At 59.2% G+C, this 15111-nt stretch overlaps 1 protein-coding gene across 8 annotated transcripts in view; it reads right to left on the bottom strand.

The window, feature by feature from the left end:
• Positions 1–13867, bottom strand: part of ANO1 (anoctamin 1) — an 81556-nt gene extending 67689 nt beyond the window's left edge. For all 8 annotated transcript variants that reach the window (XM_072790289.1, XM_072790293.1, XM_072790291.1 and 5 more), the window contains exons 1-2: positions 13695–13867; positions 5625–5957 (exon numbers count right to left, since the gene is read on the bottom strand). In XM_072790289.1, the coding sequence (XP_072646390.1) occupies positions 5625–5957; positions 13695–13802 (441 nt within the window). In that variant the 5' untranslated portion in view covers positions 13803–13867. The remainder of the gene's footprint in view (positions 1–5624; positions 5958–13694) is intronic.
• Positions 13868–15111: the final 1244 nt, after the last annotated feature.

Below are 15111 nucleotides of genomic sequence, written 5' to 3'. Positions count from 1 at the left end.
GACTAGACGAGGATCCCTAACATCCCAGGCTGTGAACGGCCGGGCCCCAGGGGGGGCGCTCAGTCCCAGGGTGGGGGCTGGCTCACAGCACGTGGTTCAGGGCAAAGAACACGAGGCAGGACCTGGGGTCAGGGGCCAGTACCCGCCCCTGCTGGGTCCTGTGGCCTTGGTCTCCTTGCTCCACTGCTCAGAGCCTCAGGCCCATTCTTCCCACTTAGGCAGGGGGCGTCACGGCTGGACCACCTCCCATGGAGGGGGCAGGGGGCCCACGCAGCGTGGGGTGGGCATTTGCCTCCAAACCAACAGGTCCCCTGAGGGCCACCTGCCATCTGTTCTGACACATGGAGAAGCCAGGATTGGGGATCTCAGGGTTCTCAAGTGGAGGACCTCCACACCTAATCCCCATGGCAGTGAGGGGGGTCTGTCCCCAGTCCCCCCAGTGCTGAGGGCCGTGCCTCTCGCCCCGGTTAGCCAAGCCTCAGAGCCATCTCAGACACCCACCTTGGACACCTGCTGGAATCTGCAAGAAGCCTGGCTCCCTCCCTCTCCCCCTCATGACTGTGGCACCCCTTCCCACCATCGGCCACGGTCATGTGGCGTCAGGGTGGTGTGCGGGGGGTCTCACACACTGGGGGACCCTGCCCTGCTCAATGTGCTTTCTGATTCCCGTCCGGCAGGAGGTAAGCTGGGAACCGCAGCCTGTGCGCAGCCGACGGCTGCAGGCAGGGAGGCAGTCACTTTCCTAGATCTGCCCAGCACTCCAGGAGGAGGGACGTACCATCACGCCCATTTCACAGGTGGGAAAACTGAGGCCCAGAGAGGGGAAGCCACTCATTCCTGGGCTGTCCCGCTAGGAGGTGGCTGAGGGGGTCTGAGGCCGACCTCACAGCCCTGCTGCGAGCCCCGAACCCAGGTCTGGAACAGCAGCTGCTCCTCCTCCCTGGCTTTTGAAAAGCAACATCCACACTAACAAAGTTAGGAACGCTTGCCACAGAAGGACCTCCCGGCTACGGGGCAGGAAGGCAGAGAAACGCCAGCTAGCCAACCTGGCCGCCCAGGTGAGCCCAGAGCAGCAGCAGGAATGCAGACTTTATGGGGCTCCAGAGTCCACGGCCCCAACAAAGCCAGGGTCGAGTTCAACCCTGGGGCAGGGTGGGCCAGGCCACCCCAGCACACAGCCGGGATTCTGGTGTGTGGCCTTCTCGGCAGTGACCCACGCACATAAATAATGTCCAGCAGGCTTTGAGGCCAGACTTGAAGAATGCTGATGGGTTTCAGTTGCAAGGAAACAAGTTCTCCTCCTTCTAATGGGAAGCCTGGAAGCTGACTCCACTGTGTCGGAGAGACGCCCCCACCCTTCCTGCCACTTCCTGTTATGCTGTCCTGGGGTCTCGGACACGGGACCCTCGGGGACCCTCATGCATGAAATCGATGTTCAGGGCTGCCCTCTGGATGGAGGCACGGAGCCAGTCTTGACACCCCAGCGTCTCTCTCCTCAGGGAGACTGGGAAGCAGTTTTCAGATTGGGTTCCTCTGACCCCACAGTCCCTGGGAAGGGGAGGGGAGAGGAGGCGGGATGGGGGACCCATGGTCACACGTCAGCCTCTACATGTCCTGTACCGGGGGATTATGAGTGAGAGTGTGTCTCCCCTGTTCCGTGGGCTCTTGGTCCAGCACAGCCAGTGGTGGGGTCTCTGTCTGGGACTGCCTCTAGGGTACCAAACAGTTGATCAGGGCTTGTGTGGATCTTGGGGGGCCCATCTGTGTGGACGCTTCTGCTGGCTCGTGGGCAGAAGGGCCTGCACGTTCTTCACCCCTCCAAGGATGGTTCAGGCTCAGCAGCCACCACACCCCTGGAGAGCTGGTTAGGAACCCAAGTTGGGTCGAGCCCACCCCAGGCCTGCTAGGTCAGAGCCTGCATTTTGGCAGGACCCCACTGCCCCCTGTGGCTTCCTATGCATATCCGGGCCCTGCAGCGGAGCAGCCTGCCCAAGGCTGGACCCCACAGTCCAGACCACCTGCGCCGATCTGCCCCCAACCACGAGTCACCACTTGCACCACTGCTGGCATCTCCAGGGGCCCCGGCGTGAGCCACTCTGCCCCCGAGAGAACCACTCTGGTGCACTCTCAGCTGCTGTGGTGGGGGGAATGGTGTTCCCCTAAAGAGACATCCATGTCCTAACCCCACAACCTCAGAACGGGACTTTATTTGGATATAGGACTTTGTAGGTGTAACCAAGTTAAGACGTGGTCACACGGGAATAGGGCAGGCTCTGAGTCCAACATCTGGGGTCCTCACAAGAAGAGGGGAGACACAGAAGTCCATACGGAAGGCACCTGCATGGAGACAGAGGCTGGAGGGGCGTGGCCACAGCCCCGAGACCCCTGAAGCCCCCAGAAACAGAGACATAGGAAGGACTTTGGTCTAGAAACTGTCAGAGGGAACACAGCCCTGCCAACACCTTGATTTTGGACTTCTGGTCTCCTGAACTGTGAGAGACCCAGTTTGAGTTGCTTTAAGCTCCTGACTTGTCACTCGTTACGTCTGCCCCAGGGCACTACCTGCTACGTGTCCCTAGGAGCCGGCCCACTGTGCGCCCAGTGCCCGGTGGGTCTCCCACATGTCATCACAGGATGTCTTCACAACAATAAACCTCCTGACATGGGGGAAAGGCAAGCACAGAGGAGCCCTGTCTATATGGGGCTGGTGGCTGGCTCTGCCCAGGAGCAGCGCAGCCCCACACACCTGCTGGCCTCTTGAGGAGCAAAGGCAGGTCACCTCTGTGCCCCTGTGACCTGCGGGCAACTGCCTGGTCAAGGCCGCAGAAGGCTGGGCCAGCAGAGTTCAAGAGGGGCCCCCGTCCACCCAGGAGGCCTTATGGTTTATCTGTTCTCCCCCAGTTGTCTCCCCCTCTTTGCCCCTGCCTCCCTGGCCAGCCTCTGAAGCAGGCTTTCTCCACCAGGAGCGTATTGGCTCCCAGGGACATTTGGCAATGTCTGGGAGCATTTCTGGTTATCATGACCTGGGGGTGCTGTGACATTTCAAGCGACAACAGTGCCAAGGCAGAGACATCTGCTCTCAAGCAAGAGTCTTCACCTTCATCCAGGGTTTGAGTATCTGATGGAACGCATGGGCTTCTCTCCCCAGAAAGTGCACACAAGCCCCAATTCTGCTTCAAATCGGGTAAGATGATGCAACTGGGTTCTCCTGGGGGCTATTCTATTTCCAAAACTGCAAACCCTTCACTCCTTGTAATCGGAGCATGCCCTCGGGAATGATTCACGAGCCAGGGCATCTCCCCAAAATAAAGACGATAGCCACTAGCTGTTAATCACGCTGGCAGCGGCCCTTGCACACCTCGGAGGCCGCCTCCAGACAGGTTCTGATGTGGCCTGTCTTGCGGAGGGTGGGGGAGAGCACCAGGATGCAGCGGACGGAGGGTTTTTCCAACAGCCTTGGGCCTCGTTCATCTTGGACGAAAGCTCAGGGATTATGGGGTCCTCGTAAAATATAGTTTATGACTCGAGAGACTCCAGCAGCCAGACGGCATGGCCCTGGCTTCAGCCACCTTGGAGACGGGAACTGTGCATGGTACCACTTTCCTTTTTAAAATGGCCCCAATCCACTGCTGGAAAAGCCTCTTTTAGCTACAGAGCCAAACTCTCAATGACATTCATGGGTCACTTATTGGGAAAACTGAATCTTTTTTCTGGTGACAGTAACCACGGTCTCTATGTTTGCTTTTTATTTCAAAGTCATGATTGAGAATATGGAGTTTCGAGAAAGGTACGTGTGATGTAGCAGTTGGCTTGGAAAAGCTTCTCTCTCCCCCTCTGCAGGAACCGGAATACACGATTTGACGTTAATACTGCCCCGTGAGAATCTGCTGCATGCCAGACCTGAGCTAAGCACCTTGCCTTCTGTTCAAAGATCATCCAGTGATGGAAATACTACTGTTATCTCCATTTTATAGATGGGGAAACTGAGGCCCAAGTAGCCAGTGGGTCTCGGGAATGACAGGCAGAGAGGCTCTGGGATCTGTCCAGGGTTGGTGGATGCTACAGACTTTGCGGGGGAGGGGTTCCTTCTGAGCAGAAGGCTCTGAAGCTGTCGTGGGGAAAGGACGAGGGGAGCACAGAGTGCACTCGGTCCTGGGAAGGGACCAGGTACATGCAGACCGGGGCCCAAAGGCCCAGCTCCGCACGCGGCCCGCTGCTGCCTGTCCTGACTCCTCCAGCCAGGAGCTGCCGTGACCGGGCAGGGTCTGCACTGTGGCCACACTGTGTGCACAAACAGCAGGGGGCTGGTGGGGAGGAATGATGCTCGAAATCAGAGAACTGAGAGGCCCCGGGCTCAGGTCACAGGAAACGCTGAAGGACCGGCACCTCTGTCTCTCCCAGGAGAAACACTGCAACCTCACCAGGCCCGAATCTCTGTGGCCTGACCCTTGAAGCTCACACGCCCTCAAGACTCTCATGGGAATGGAACCACTCCCGCGGCAGAAATCCACACCTGCCGGGTAGCCCAGCCTTGGAAGGGGAAGGCCACGCAGGGAAACACTCCGTGTGCAACACAAGATCCCTCCACCGCTAGCTCTGGGGAGAAGGAGGCTCCACTGGGCATTTTTGGGTCAGTACTATCCACTTGGCATGAGAAAGAGCTCCCATCAGCTCCTTCATCTACGAGCTCGCTGGTCAAACCACCACAGAGGCATCATTATCGCGGGAACCAAAGTGTTCATTATTTAAGGAAACGGCAAACTGAAGTCAATTTTCACTTTAAATGCCTGCAGTTGGCTCATGGCTCCCCCAGGCAGCCTGCCGGCCCCTCCTGCCACTCCTGCGATGGTGCAGAGACTCCCCGGTTCTCAGTCTGTACAGGGACAGCGTGGCGGGCTCCCCTGTCCTGCAATGCTTGCCCCTGCCCCTGTGCACAGAGGCTTAGTTGCTGGCAGGGAAGCACGCAGCAAACTTGCTGAGATGCTGAGAGAAGCACCCTCGTCCCCCCGGATGCCCAGGTACCTCTCCTGCGCTGCCCCGCCTCCTGCCACCAGTGCAGCACTCAGTTCTGGGGGAGCCAACCTTTTACTCTCCCCAGAAAACTTTCCTTCAAAAGATTCTCTGGTTTGGCCAGGGACAGGTGCTCCAGAACAGTGTGAGTGATAGTCCAGGGATTTCAGAGCACCAGGTCCCCCTAGGCATCAAACCAGACCAACCTCCCCACTTGCCAGATTGAAGAACTGAGGCCCGGAGAAGGAGACCAAGGTCAGCCCCTAGGAGGACTCCGAGGAGTCCTTGGTCCTCCGTCCCTCTGGAGGGGCACATCTTCCCGGGAAAGGAACTGACCAGAGCAGGAAGTGCAGAGACCCCAAGGATCATCACCGAGAAGGCCAGCCCCTCCCCAAGAGCAGGTGTGGTCGGGGGGTGCTGGTTTGGGGCTCCCCCAAACCCCAAACCTTAACAAGTGATTGGTACCCAAGCTTAACAGGAGCAGCCTTTACATCAGCACTTCTCGGGGTACCAGCTAAAGCCAGAGGGCCCTTCCCCACACCGCCTTCTGGAAACAGTGCACGGGCCCGGCCGGCGCGCCCACCCCACAAGCCCACAAGAAGCGGGATAGTTACGTCTTCATCTCGCTCCAGCTCCAGGCCGGCCTCCAGGAGGTTCCCCTCGTACTCCTCCCGGCGGAAACGCTTGTCGTCCTCGTGGTAGTCCATCGGGGGCTCGGGGCTGCCCACCGCCCCCACACTCCCCTTGCCGGGCAGGGGCTGATCCTGCCGGGCGCCGCGGGCGGCCGGGGCGGCGTCGCTATGCTGCACCCTCCGGGCCAGGGTCCTGCTGCCCGAGGGCCTCTTGGGGTGGTACACCAGGATGTAGTCCACCTTGCGCCTGCCGTCCCGGAAGTACAGGCCATGCTTGCACTCGGCGTCAGGGTCCACGGACAGTGAGTTCAGCAACTGGGGTGAGAGAGAGAGATCGCCGGCTGTCAGGTCTTGGGGATGGGCCCAGGGGCACGGTGGGGGAGCCAGGTCCAAACTGGACCGCTTCGTCCGCCCACCCCTCCTGCACCCAGCAGAGCTGTGCCCAATGCCCACCCGAGTGAGCACTGTCCTGTGGCCGGGACAACTGTGCACGCAGTGGCCCTGTCTCTGTGGAGCTGACACGTGAGCAGGAGACACGTGCCGTAATCACGCATGAAGGCCAAAGTGGACCCTCAGTGCTTGGAAGGACCCCTGGTTCTGTGGAGCTAGAGCAGGCTTGCTGGGGTGGACCAGGCTGCTTGCAAAGACAGTGGGAAAAGCTGCAAGGCCCCCTCATGCCCTCCTAGAAGTGCTCCTACCCACTTCCACAGGGTCGTGGGCAGTGCAGAGCCGAGCGCAGTTTCTGCACCTGCAAATCTCAACCTCGGGTGGCCAGCGTGCACAGCAAGTTCATGTCAAAGCAGCTATGACCGCATGATGGCCCTCAGCTGGCCTAGTGCCCGCCAGCAGCTCTGCCACTAGCTAGGTGCGTGTTAGTTTGGGTTCCCCCAAAAGCAGATCCTGAGTTGAGTGTTTGGGTTCAATGGTTTACCTGAGAGGTGGTCCCAGGGGCCAGAGTGAGGGTGGGGGATGGGTAGGCACGGAGGGAGGGGCCGACGGAGCTGGGCTGCAGAGAGGGCCACTGCCTTGGGCAGCTGGGCTCCCACCTGCTGATGCCCAGAGGGTGCCATGGGGCGTGGGCTGAGAGGTGGGGGCAGGGCCCCAGTTTCCTTATCTGCCTGAGGGGCTCCAGGGGGCCAATGAGACAGAAATGTGGCACTGCAGAATAGAAACTGGAACCTCTGCGCAGCTGCAATCATGCATGGCTGCTGCTAACGCGTAACCCAAATTTCTAGAACTCCTGTGGGATTTTGCTGGTTACCGAGGGCAAAGAGGTTAATCAGCTAGCTGGTCTTCAGAAATAAGAGAAAATAAATAACATCATGTTGGAAGAATCCTCAAGAGCAACCCCACACCACCGATGGGCTTCAGGGCCGAGCCTCATGTCCTGCACCTGATCTGGCTCCCGCCTGCTCCTGCTCTCAGCCCCAGAGACGCACCGTCATCAGAGTGAGGCCCTCCCCAAAGGAGCGCCAGGCCGGCCTGCGACTGAAGGGCCCCCGAGCTCCGGGGCTGGAGGACAGAGCTGTGCCCAGAAGGTCTCCCCCCAGGATGGCCTGGAGCCCTGGGGCGGCTGCACATGGTCAGGAGAAACAGCAAGAGTCCCTCACCCTGGGACTGGCCATCTGCGTTAGGACCAAGGTCATCTAGAGGGTGGGGGGCCCCGTGTCAACAGGTTTCTTTCCCAATGTCCGGCTCAGGGGCGGGGGGAGAGAGAGGGGAAGAATCAGAGTGAGGGGTGCCTGCAGTGTGGCAGCTACACAGGGAAGGAGGGAGAGGGGTGTTCTGGAAGGGCCTTCTGTGGGGTCTGGACCCCTTCACCCCATGCTGGGGAGTGGGGAGTCACACCCCTGAATCTCAGTCTCCCTGGGGAGGTCCCAGGACATGCCCAGCCTGACGGGGTAAGGCCAGTATCTGGCATCAACCCCCGTCCGCGGTAGCACGGAATCCAGGGCCGCCCTGGCGGCCTTCACGGGACCCGTAGTGTAGACGCCCAGTTGGCCTGCTCTGACAGGTGTCCATCCAGAGACCCCGGGTGTGTGAGGGCCAGGACCACACCTGCGCAGGCAGGGTGCGGGAAGGGGAGAGGAGGCCCCGCCCAGCCCAGGACAGTGACCCCTGCCTTTCGCAGGTCATGATGCAGGAGAGGTGGGAAAGAGCAGTTCTTCTCAGCTTGTCAGGGAGGAAACGGAGGTGAGGTGAGGCAGGTGCCAGCACGGGAGGAGGCTGGGCCCAGCCCTGAGCCTGGTCTGCATACCCAGGGTGCTGCCCACCCCGCGCCGTGTAGTAACAGGGACGTAGGCAACATTCTTCCTCAGCATGGGGCACGTCCTCTCCCTGAGTCCTGACCTGCCAAGGGGGCTTTACTATGGTCAGGTCTACTTGACCTGGGGAGAGTGGAGCTCACACATCTGAGGCAGTCAGCCCCTGCTGCCAGGGCCAAATTCCCCCCAGAGGACCCCAAGAGCCCTCTGCAACCCTGTGCCCAGGGACACAGCCAGGGAGGGTGCCACCATCAGCCGGGCCTGGGTCCTGCCCTGCCTGTCCCTGGAGCCAGGAGGTCAGGTCAGGGTAGCAGGGACGTGTGGGGCAGTGGGAGGCCTCAGAGAAGTCTGGGTTGGTCCTGCTCCACACATGCACCCTGGGACCGACTGTCTATCTGCTCTGTCCACGTGTCCGCCCCTGTAAGGTGGGAGGGCACTACGGGCTGCACCTGCTGGCAGCCAGCAGCACTGGCCCACACTGGCTGGACTCTCCCTCTAATTAATTCCCAGGACCAACACCTCCCTTCAATCCCAGTGCCAACAAACGCTGACTCTCCTCAATACCACAGGAAGGCCAGAGAAAGGGCGCCCTGTGAGCCCGTGGCTAAGAATGGTTTCCCTCCTTGAGGTGGGTAGTGGGCAGAAATGCAGGACCGGGGGTTTGGGATGGGAGGGTGCCTGTGGAAGATGCTGCCAGCACTCATGGAAAGAAGCCGCTGCTGGGCAGGGCTCAGGCTTGGGAGGCGGTCACACCAAGATGGATGCGTGGTGTCTAGGCAGGCAGCGTGCAAGGACACACCTGTCTGCTGTCAGCATCCGGGCACTCTGGTCTCAGTGCCTCTGCGAGGGGCTCACCTCTATTTCCAAACAGGAACTTCGATCTTCTAGGATGAGCCTGGTGCCCGTACACGGCTCCTGCCTGGACCTCCTTCTCAGCTTCCTCTCCCCACTCCCCTGGAGGCCACCTGGAGTCAGGACATCCTCACTCCCTGCTCCTCACATGCACATGCTGTGCTCCCTACCTGCATGCCCTGCCTCCCTTCTCTGTGCTTTGTAAATCTACCTAGCTTCCCAGGCAGGGGGCAGATTCCCTGCTCAGTGCTCTGGACAACCCTGACCCCCCCGTCAGTCAGGCAGGATCTCTTGGGCCAGGGCCACCTTGAAAACATCTATTCACAAGCTCTTCACTCACAGGGGCCCCTAAGCAGGGTGGCGGGATCCCCAAAGCCGGGCCAGGGATTGGCCCTAGCACACCTCCATGTAGAACCTGTGACACATGGAGGGAGGGTTTGGCACCTGGTGGGGGGCCCATACATGCCCCTGGCTGGCTGGAATCATAGCTAATAGGAACAGAGTGGACAAAAACCCCATAGCGGAGGGAAGGAAATCTGGAGGGAGCCCATCAGATCAGAGAGCAGGATAGCCAGAGACTCCCCACCATCAGAACGCAGGGAAAGGTTACCAGGTTCTAAACCTAAACAATAACTGTCTGCTGGGGCCCGATCGATGATGATCGAGAACCTTTAGGGCCTGACAGCCTGGGGGAGAACAGAAATATCCCCTAGACATCTCCTTCCCCCCTGGGGGAACAGTGGCAGGACGCACTGTCCTCTCTTCATCCTGTCCTTTACAAGCTGTCCTTGTAAAACGAGGGTCAGGGGAGTAAACCAGACCCCCCTTATACAACAAGACTTCCCTCCAAGGGTTATTGGAAGGATAAAACATGTTCTGCGTGTAAAGAGTTTACAAGAGGGCCTGGTCTATGATGAACCCCCAACAGAAACCTGCTGTAACTGGGAATTCAGACAAGCACAAATAAAGGACTAGGGGAGGACAGGGCAAACCAATCTCATGGTCAGAGTGGACCACAAGTCGAAGATGGTGGCAGTGCCAAATCCAGACTGCTTTGTTACCAAGGGAGCTGGATGTGCTGCTGGGACCAGCAGGAGGCAGCATGAAAGCACCAGTGCACTGGTGTGAGAGTCCCAGATGGTCCTCCCAGGCCTGGTCCTGTCACTGATGTGGTTGTGTGATTCTGGACAAGTTACTTCTCTGTTTGGGTCTTAATTTTATAAAAACTGGGGTGGGGAAGGGTGATCCTATCTAAGTAAGTGTCAGGGGTTAGCAACCTTTAGACAGAGAGTGGGTTCCCTTTCTACTACACTGTACATGGGCGAGGCCGACTCCAGGGTCTGCAGGATGATTCTGAGCTGGGTTTCGAGGGAGCTGGAGGTGTAGCCATAGAGCGAGGGCCACAGAGCCTGCCGTGGTGGCTGTGGGTCTCTCCAGGGCCCTTCCACGGAGCAGCAGAGTGGGTGCTCTTCTTGTGTAGGACGGGACAAAGAGGTAAAGATTTAACTTACAGCAGGAAGGTTCAGGTTAGGCTCTTTGCATAACTTTCCCATTCAAAAGCTTGGGAAAAGCTTCACAATGTTCTCCTCTCCATTCCCCATAAGAAAGGGGCAGGTGGCCCCTCGGCACACCTTTCTTGAAGGTAGGGGACCTCCAGTCATCTTTCTGACGTGGTTATGGAACAGATGAATCCACAAATAAATGAATGACAGAAGCTTGGGCTCTGCACAGTGACCGGCAGGGGCCAGCAGATCAAGGACACCGAAGCCCAGACCCAGCCAAGCCGGCAGCTGAAACACACGCTCCCTGGCTCTGAGTGGGTCTCAGGTGTTCCATCTGTAGGGTGGAGACCAAATCATCTCCACCACTTAGGTCGCAGAATTCCTGTGTGGACGCGAGTCATGGGAGATCGCAAAGTATTTTGAAGATCATCCTCGGGGGTATTTGGCAGGAAGTGATCCCAGAAGGAGCTTCCCCGAGGAAGACGGTAAACATGGTGGAAGAGAAATGTCTTCCTGAGGTCACATCGGAGGACATCAGGGGACGGAGGTCCCCTCCACAGCGGGACTGCCCCCAGAACCACGGGCATCAAGAGGGTGGTCGACATCTGGCCCACATCTGCCTCCCCAGACTCCCTTCCCAAACTCTGAGAAGAAGGCAGAAGAGGAGTGTGGAAGCCTGAGTCCACACCACGGATCCTGGACTGGGACCAGAATTTGTTTATTTGGCTTCTCACTCGGAGATGGAGCTCTAGGAGCTGAGGTCACACGTTGGTGTGGAATAGCCAAAGCCGGGACAAGTCTACACGATCATGCTAGGAGAACCTGCCACATTCCCTTGTTCCTAAAATGAAACCAGTAACCTGCAAAATTTCTTTCAGTTCTGGGGACTCTTTGAATTCACTTTTGAACTTTGCTCTCATTCCCCAAATTTTCAAAATTAAATCACCAGCTCTACAAATCAATTTAGGATTGTCAAGCACACCCCACAATCTATAAACAGGTCATCTCTCAACGCTGATAAACAGAGCAGCACTCTTATTTTGCAGGCAGGCGATGCCAACACTAGGTACATCTCCCTGGGGTGTCTGGGCTTGTTGGGGCATAGAGATCTAGGGCCACTGGCAGCCAGCAGGAAGAAAGAAGAAACTCTCAAAGATAAACACAAAGAAAACTTAGTGAAATACATTGCAATCAACCTGGCATCTGGCTTTTGAGTCATTTCTTCTACCTTTTTTTTGTATAGAAACAATGAGGTGATTTTTATCCTTGAACTTGGGAATGACAGGGAGAGGAGAGGCCCCCGGGCACTGGCTGGAAGTGCAGCATGCATGGGATGGGAGTTCTGACGGCCAACTTAAACTCCGTTGACACTACGTCGCACGTATGGCCACCTGTCTGGGAACTCTTTGAAATGCAGCCCACGCCCTCTGGCCTCTGCCTGCACAGAGCTGCCTTCCTTGGGTGACTCAGGGTGATGACTGAGCAACAATTATTGGCCTGAGAGGTGCCGAGGATGCCCGTGGAGGCTCTCCTGATCCCCCGTAGGCCTCCCGCTCCTAGAGCTGCTGCTTGCAGCCTGCCTGTAGACATGTCACCAGCAGGACAGCACTTGGCCACCTCTCCTTCTTGTGGTCAGGGACCCCCCGCCCCAACCCCGATTCATAGCACTCCAGGCCCACAATACCGGAAACCTGCCTGCCGTAAGAGTTGCGTGCAGAATAAGAGTCAACCGCCTCATCGGGGCTTGTCTATGTTGTTTCTAGACCATGAAGACCTTGAATGGAGGGCCAAGTGTTTACAGACCTCATGGCCCTCGCCACGGTAAGTGGAAGACAGAGGATATCTGGATCCACATAAGCAACAGGTCCCTGAACTACAAGTCGAGAACCCAGGGCCATTGATAGGGCTCTAGGGTTCATTTCAGATCTAACCCATCCTCAAGACGAATGCGGTCTACCTCTGGAATGGCCACTCCTCTCCATCTCTTTGGGTGTCACCGCCTCCCGTGGCTTCTAACTAGTGGCCCCACATTCCCAACTCTGGGTCTTCCCATGTGAGATTTCTTTGTCTGACAGGCCCCACCCACCCCCATTACGGGTATAACCAGCCTTCTCCTCCAGGATGTCTGCTCCTCTACAGGCTGCCCATGGCCACCTGCTTCTGTGTCTTGGCTCTTGCTAGCTCTCCTCCTCCTCCCAGCTGGTGGGCGCATGACTCCCCTCTTGGCCTCAGTATCCTCACTGGTAGTAAGAGCACTGGCCCCATAGAGTTGTGAAAATTAAATGAGCTAATCTTCAGCTGCAGGCCTGCTGCTACACAAGTGTCCTTCTGCGGCTGTCCTGGGCCACGTTCCATCACCACTCCTCAAGCCCCAGATGGGCATGCTTCCCTGTCTCATTTGCTGTGGGTGCCCATGGCCTGGCCCACAGCAGGCACACGGTGTTTGTTGAAATGATGGCTCTGAGCTCCTAAGGCCAATGGTATTTATCACAGACAGACTCCCCTCTCAACCCATGCACATGCCCAATGCCCTCCTGCATCTCTGCGCAAGCTCAGCTGCAAAACAGTGCAAGACCTGAGGGTCTCTGCCTTCCCTGGAACACCGCCACGGCCCTGCCAGGATCCCATCCTCCAGGCACCTCCCCTAAAGGCCTAGCTCTCCAGTCCTGACGCTAGAGGCAGGCCTGGATCCTGGTGAGGTTAGAGCAAAGAAAGAAGGCTGGGGCCTCAGACAGCTGCTTAAGGGGAGGGGAGGGAAGGAAGGGGAGTCTGTTCTGTGGTCCAGAGTGAGCACCCTGGGGTCCCCTCTGCTTCTGCAGCCCAGGGCCCTTCTCAGCCCTTCCCTCTTGGGGTAGACTTTGTTCTAACTTTAAGCCAAATCCCTCACTGGTGAGGTCTGCCCTCCAAGGATCCCTCCGACCTCTGGATCTGGCCCCATAGGGAATGGTGGGATAGCAGACCTGCATGGAGGTCCCCAAGCACCTGGCCAACGGGCACTGGCTTCCACTAGCAGCGGGCACACGTTGGAGACGGGACCAGTGAAGAAAGAAGTCTGGACCCAGCAGCGCCTCCCCGCTGCCGGGGGCGTTGGGCGCTCCCCTGCGGGACACCGAGTCCCCGGACTCCGTGCGCCCCGGGCACCGGGCAGGTGAGGGAGTCGCCCGAGGGTCCAACCTCAGGAGGCTGCCTTGGGGGGGGGGCGGAGGCGGCCACTCTGTCGCGGCTCCTCCCACCCCCACTGTCCGGGCCGTCCGGCAACCCCCCCAGGGGTGTCCCCCGCGGGGCCCAGCCATGCGCTTCGCTCGGCTAGTGGGCTGGGGGGGCGCTGCGGCCGCAGGTGTCCCCCCGCGCCCCGCGCCCCGCGCCCCCCGCCCCGCCGTCCGCGCGGCACAGGTGAGCCCCCCCCCCGCCCCCGCGCGGCCGCCCGCACTCACCGTGCCCTCGGACGGCAGGTAGCCGATGTCCTCGATGGCGCAGATGTTGATGATGTGGACGCTGCGGTCCTCGGCCGGGAGCGTCGAGTACTTCTCGTTGACCCTCATCGCGGCCGCCTGGGCGCCGGGCCGGCAGGGCGGCGCGCCCTCCGCATCCACGGCCGCGGCGGCCTCTGCGGGCGGACCGGGCGGCGTTGGCGCGCTCGCTGGGGGCCGGGCCTGCCGCCCCTCCCGCCGCCCCTCCCGCCCCTCCCGCCCCGCCCCGCCCCGCCCGGCCCAGGGCGCTGCGGCCGCCCCCCTGCGGTCCCGGGGCGCCCGCGCTGCTCTGCGCTCAGACTTTCCGAAGACGCGGAGCCCCGGGGGTGGGGGGGTGGGGGGGGCAGCGCTCACTCCGGCGGCCCCTCCAAGTTTATTTTTACCCCCGGACGTGCCCCTTGGAGTTTCTGAGGGTGGCTGAGCGCTCAGACCCGGGAGGAAACTTCCAACAGCCCCTCACCTTTAATCAAAGCCTCCAAACCTGGCGCTTGGCGTCGGGGCACCTTGCAAGGGAGAGAGGCTCCTAGAGACTTCTCCCTCCGGGGAGCCTCCCCTGCCTCCCCTGCTTCTTCTCCTCCTGGCCCTGCTCACTGGCGTCACCCCCCTCTCCCCGCCCATGGTAAGCATCTCTCCGAGCCACCCTTTAGGGAAGGCTTACCCTTCGGTGACCAGGCACTAGCAGTCCCTCACCGGGGCTCGACCCATTTTACCCCACAGCCCGGGCCTCTTTGCAGAGGTGCAGGAGGGCTTCAGAAGGCTGACACTGGGGACTGGGGTTCCTGCAGAGTTGCCCGCACTCCTTGCAGGAGGCTTTACTGCCTCCCCGAAGGAGGGACAGTGACTTTGATCACTTTCATCCCAGATCGGCAGGGACCTACATGGTAGGAGCTTCCCAGGATGTGCTTTGAATCCACCGACCCAGCAGGAGGATGACCCAGGTCCTCCAGGAGCAGCCATGCTCAGGTTTAGCTCCCAGGGGCCACCCTGGCAACCCTGCCCAATGGGAATAGACTCTCCTTTTCCTCTGCCTCCCTACATCTTGTTAGTTCTTCAGGGTGTACATGGGATGCTACCTCCTCCAGGAAGTGATCTGAGATTGCCCGTCACCCAAGCACTCAAGCCCAAGAACCGGTCTGTACCTCGACTATAGCACTTCCTTTCCCCCACCTCATATTCCACTGGGTTCATACACTTGATGCCCAATGGCTGCTTGTCAAAAGGCCACTGAGGAACATTCTGGGCCTACAGAAGTGATCATAAAGCTCTCTTCCAAGGTGCTAATGCCATCGAGGCACACCTTGGGTCCAAGGGTGGATTCTGGAATCAGACAGGTTGGGGCCAGGGAGATAGGGTGGGGTCTGGCTCCAGCTCTGGCATCTTC

This window comes from Canis lupus, chromosome 21, assembly GCF_048164855.1.
Source record: "Canis lupus baileyi chromosome 21, mCanLup2.hap1, whole genome shotgun sequence".
NCBI classification, from domain to species: Eukaryota; Metazoa; Chordata; class Mammalia; order Carnivora; family Canidae; genus Canis; species Canis lupus.
This window is presented reverse-complemented; position numbering and strand designations above follow the sequence as displayed.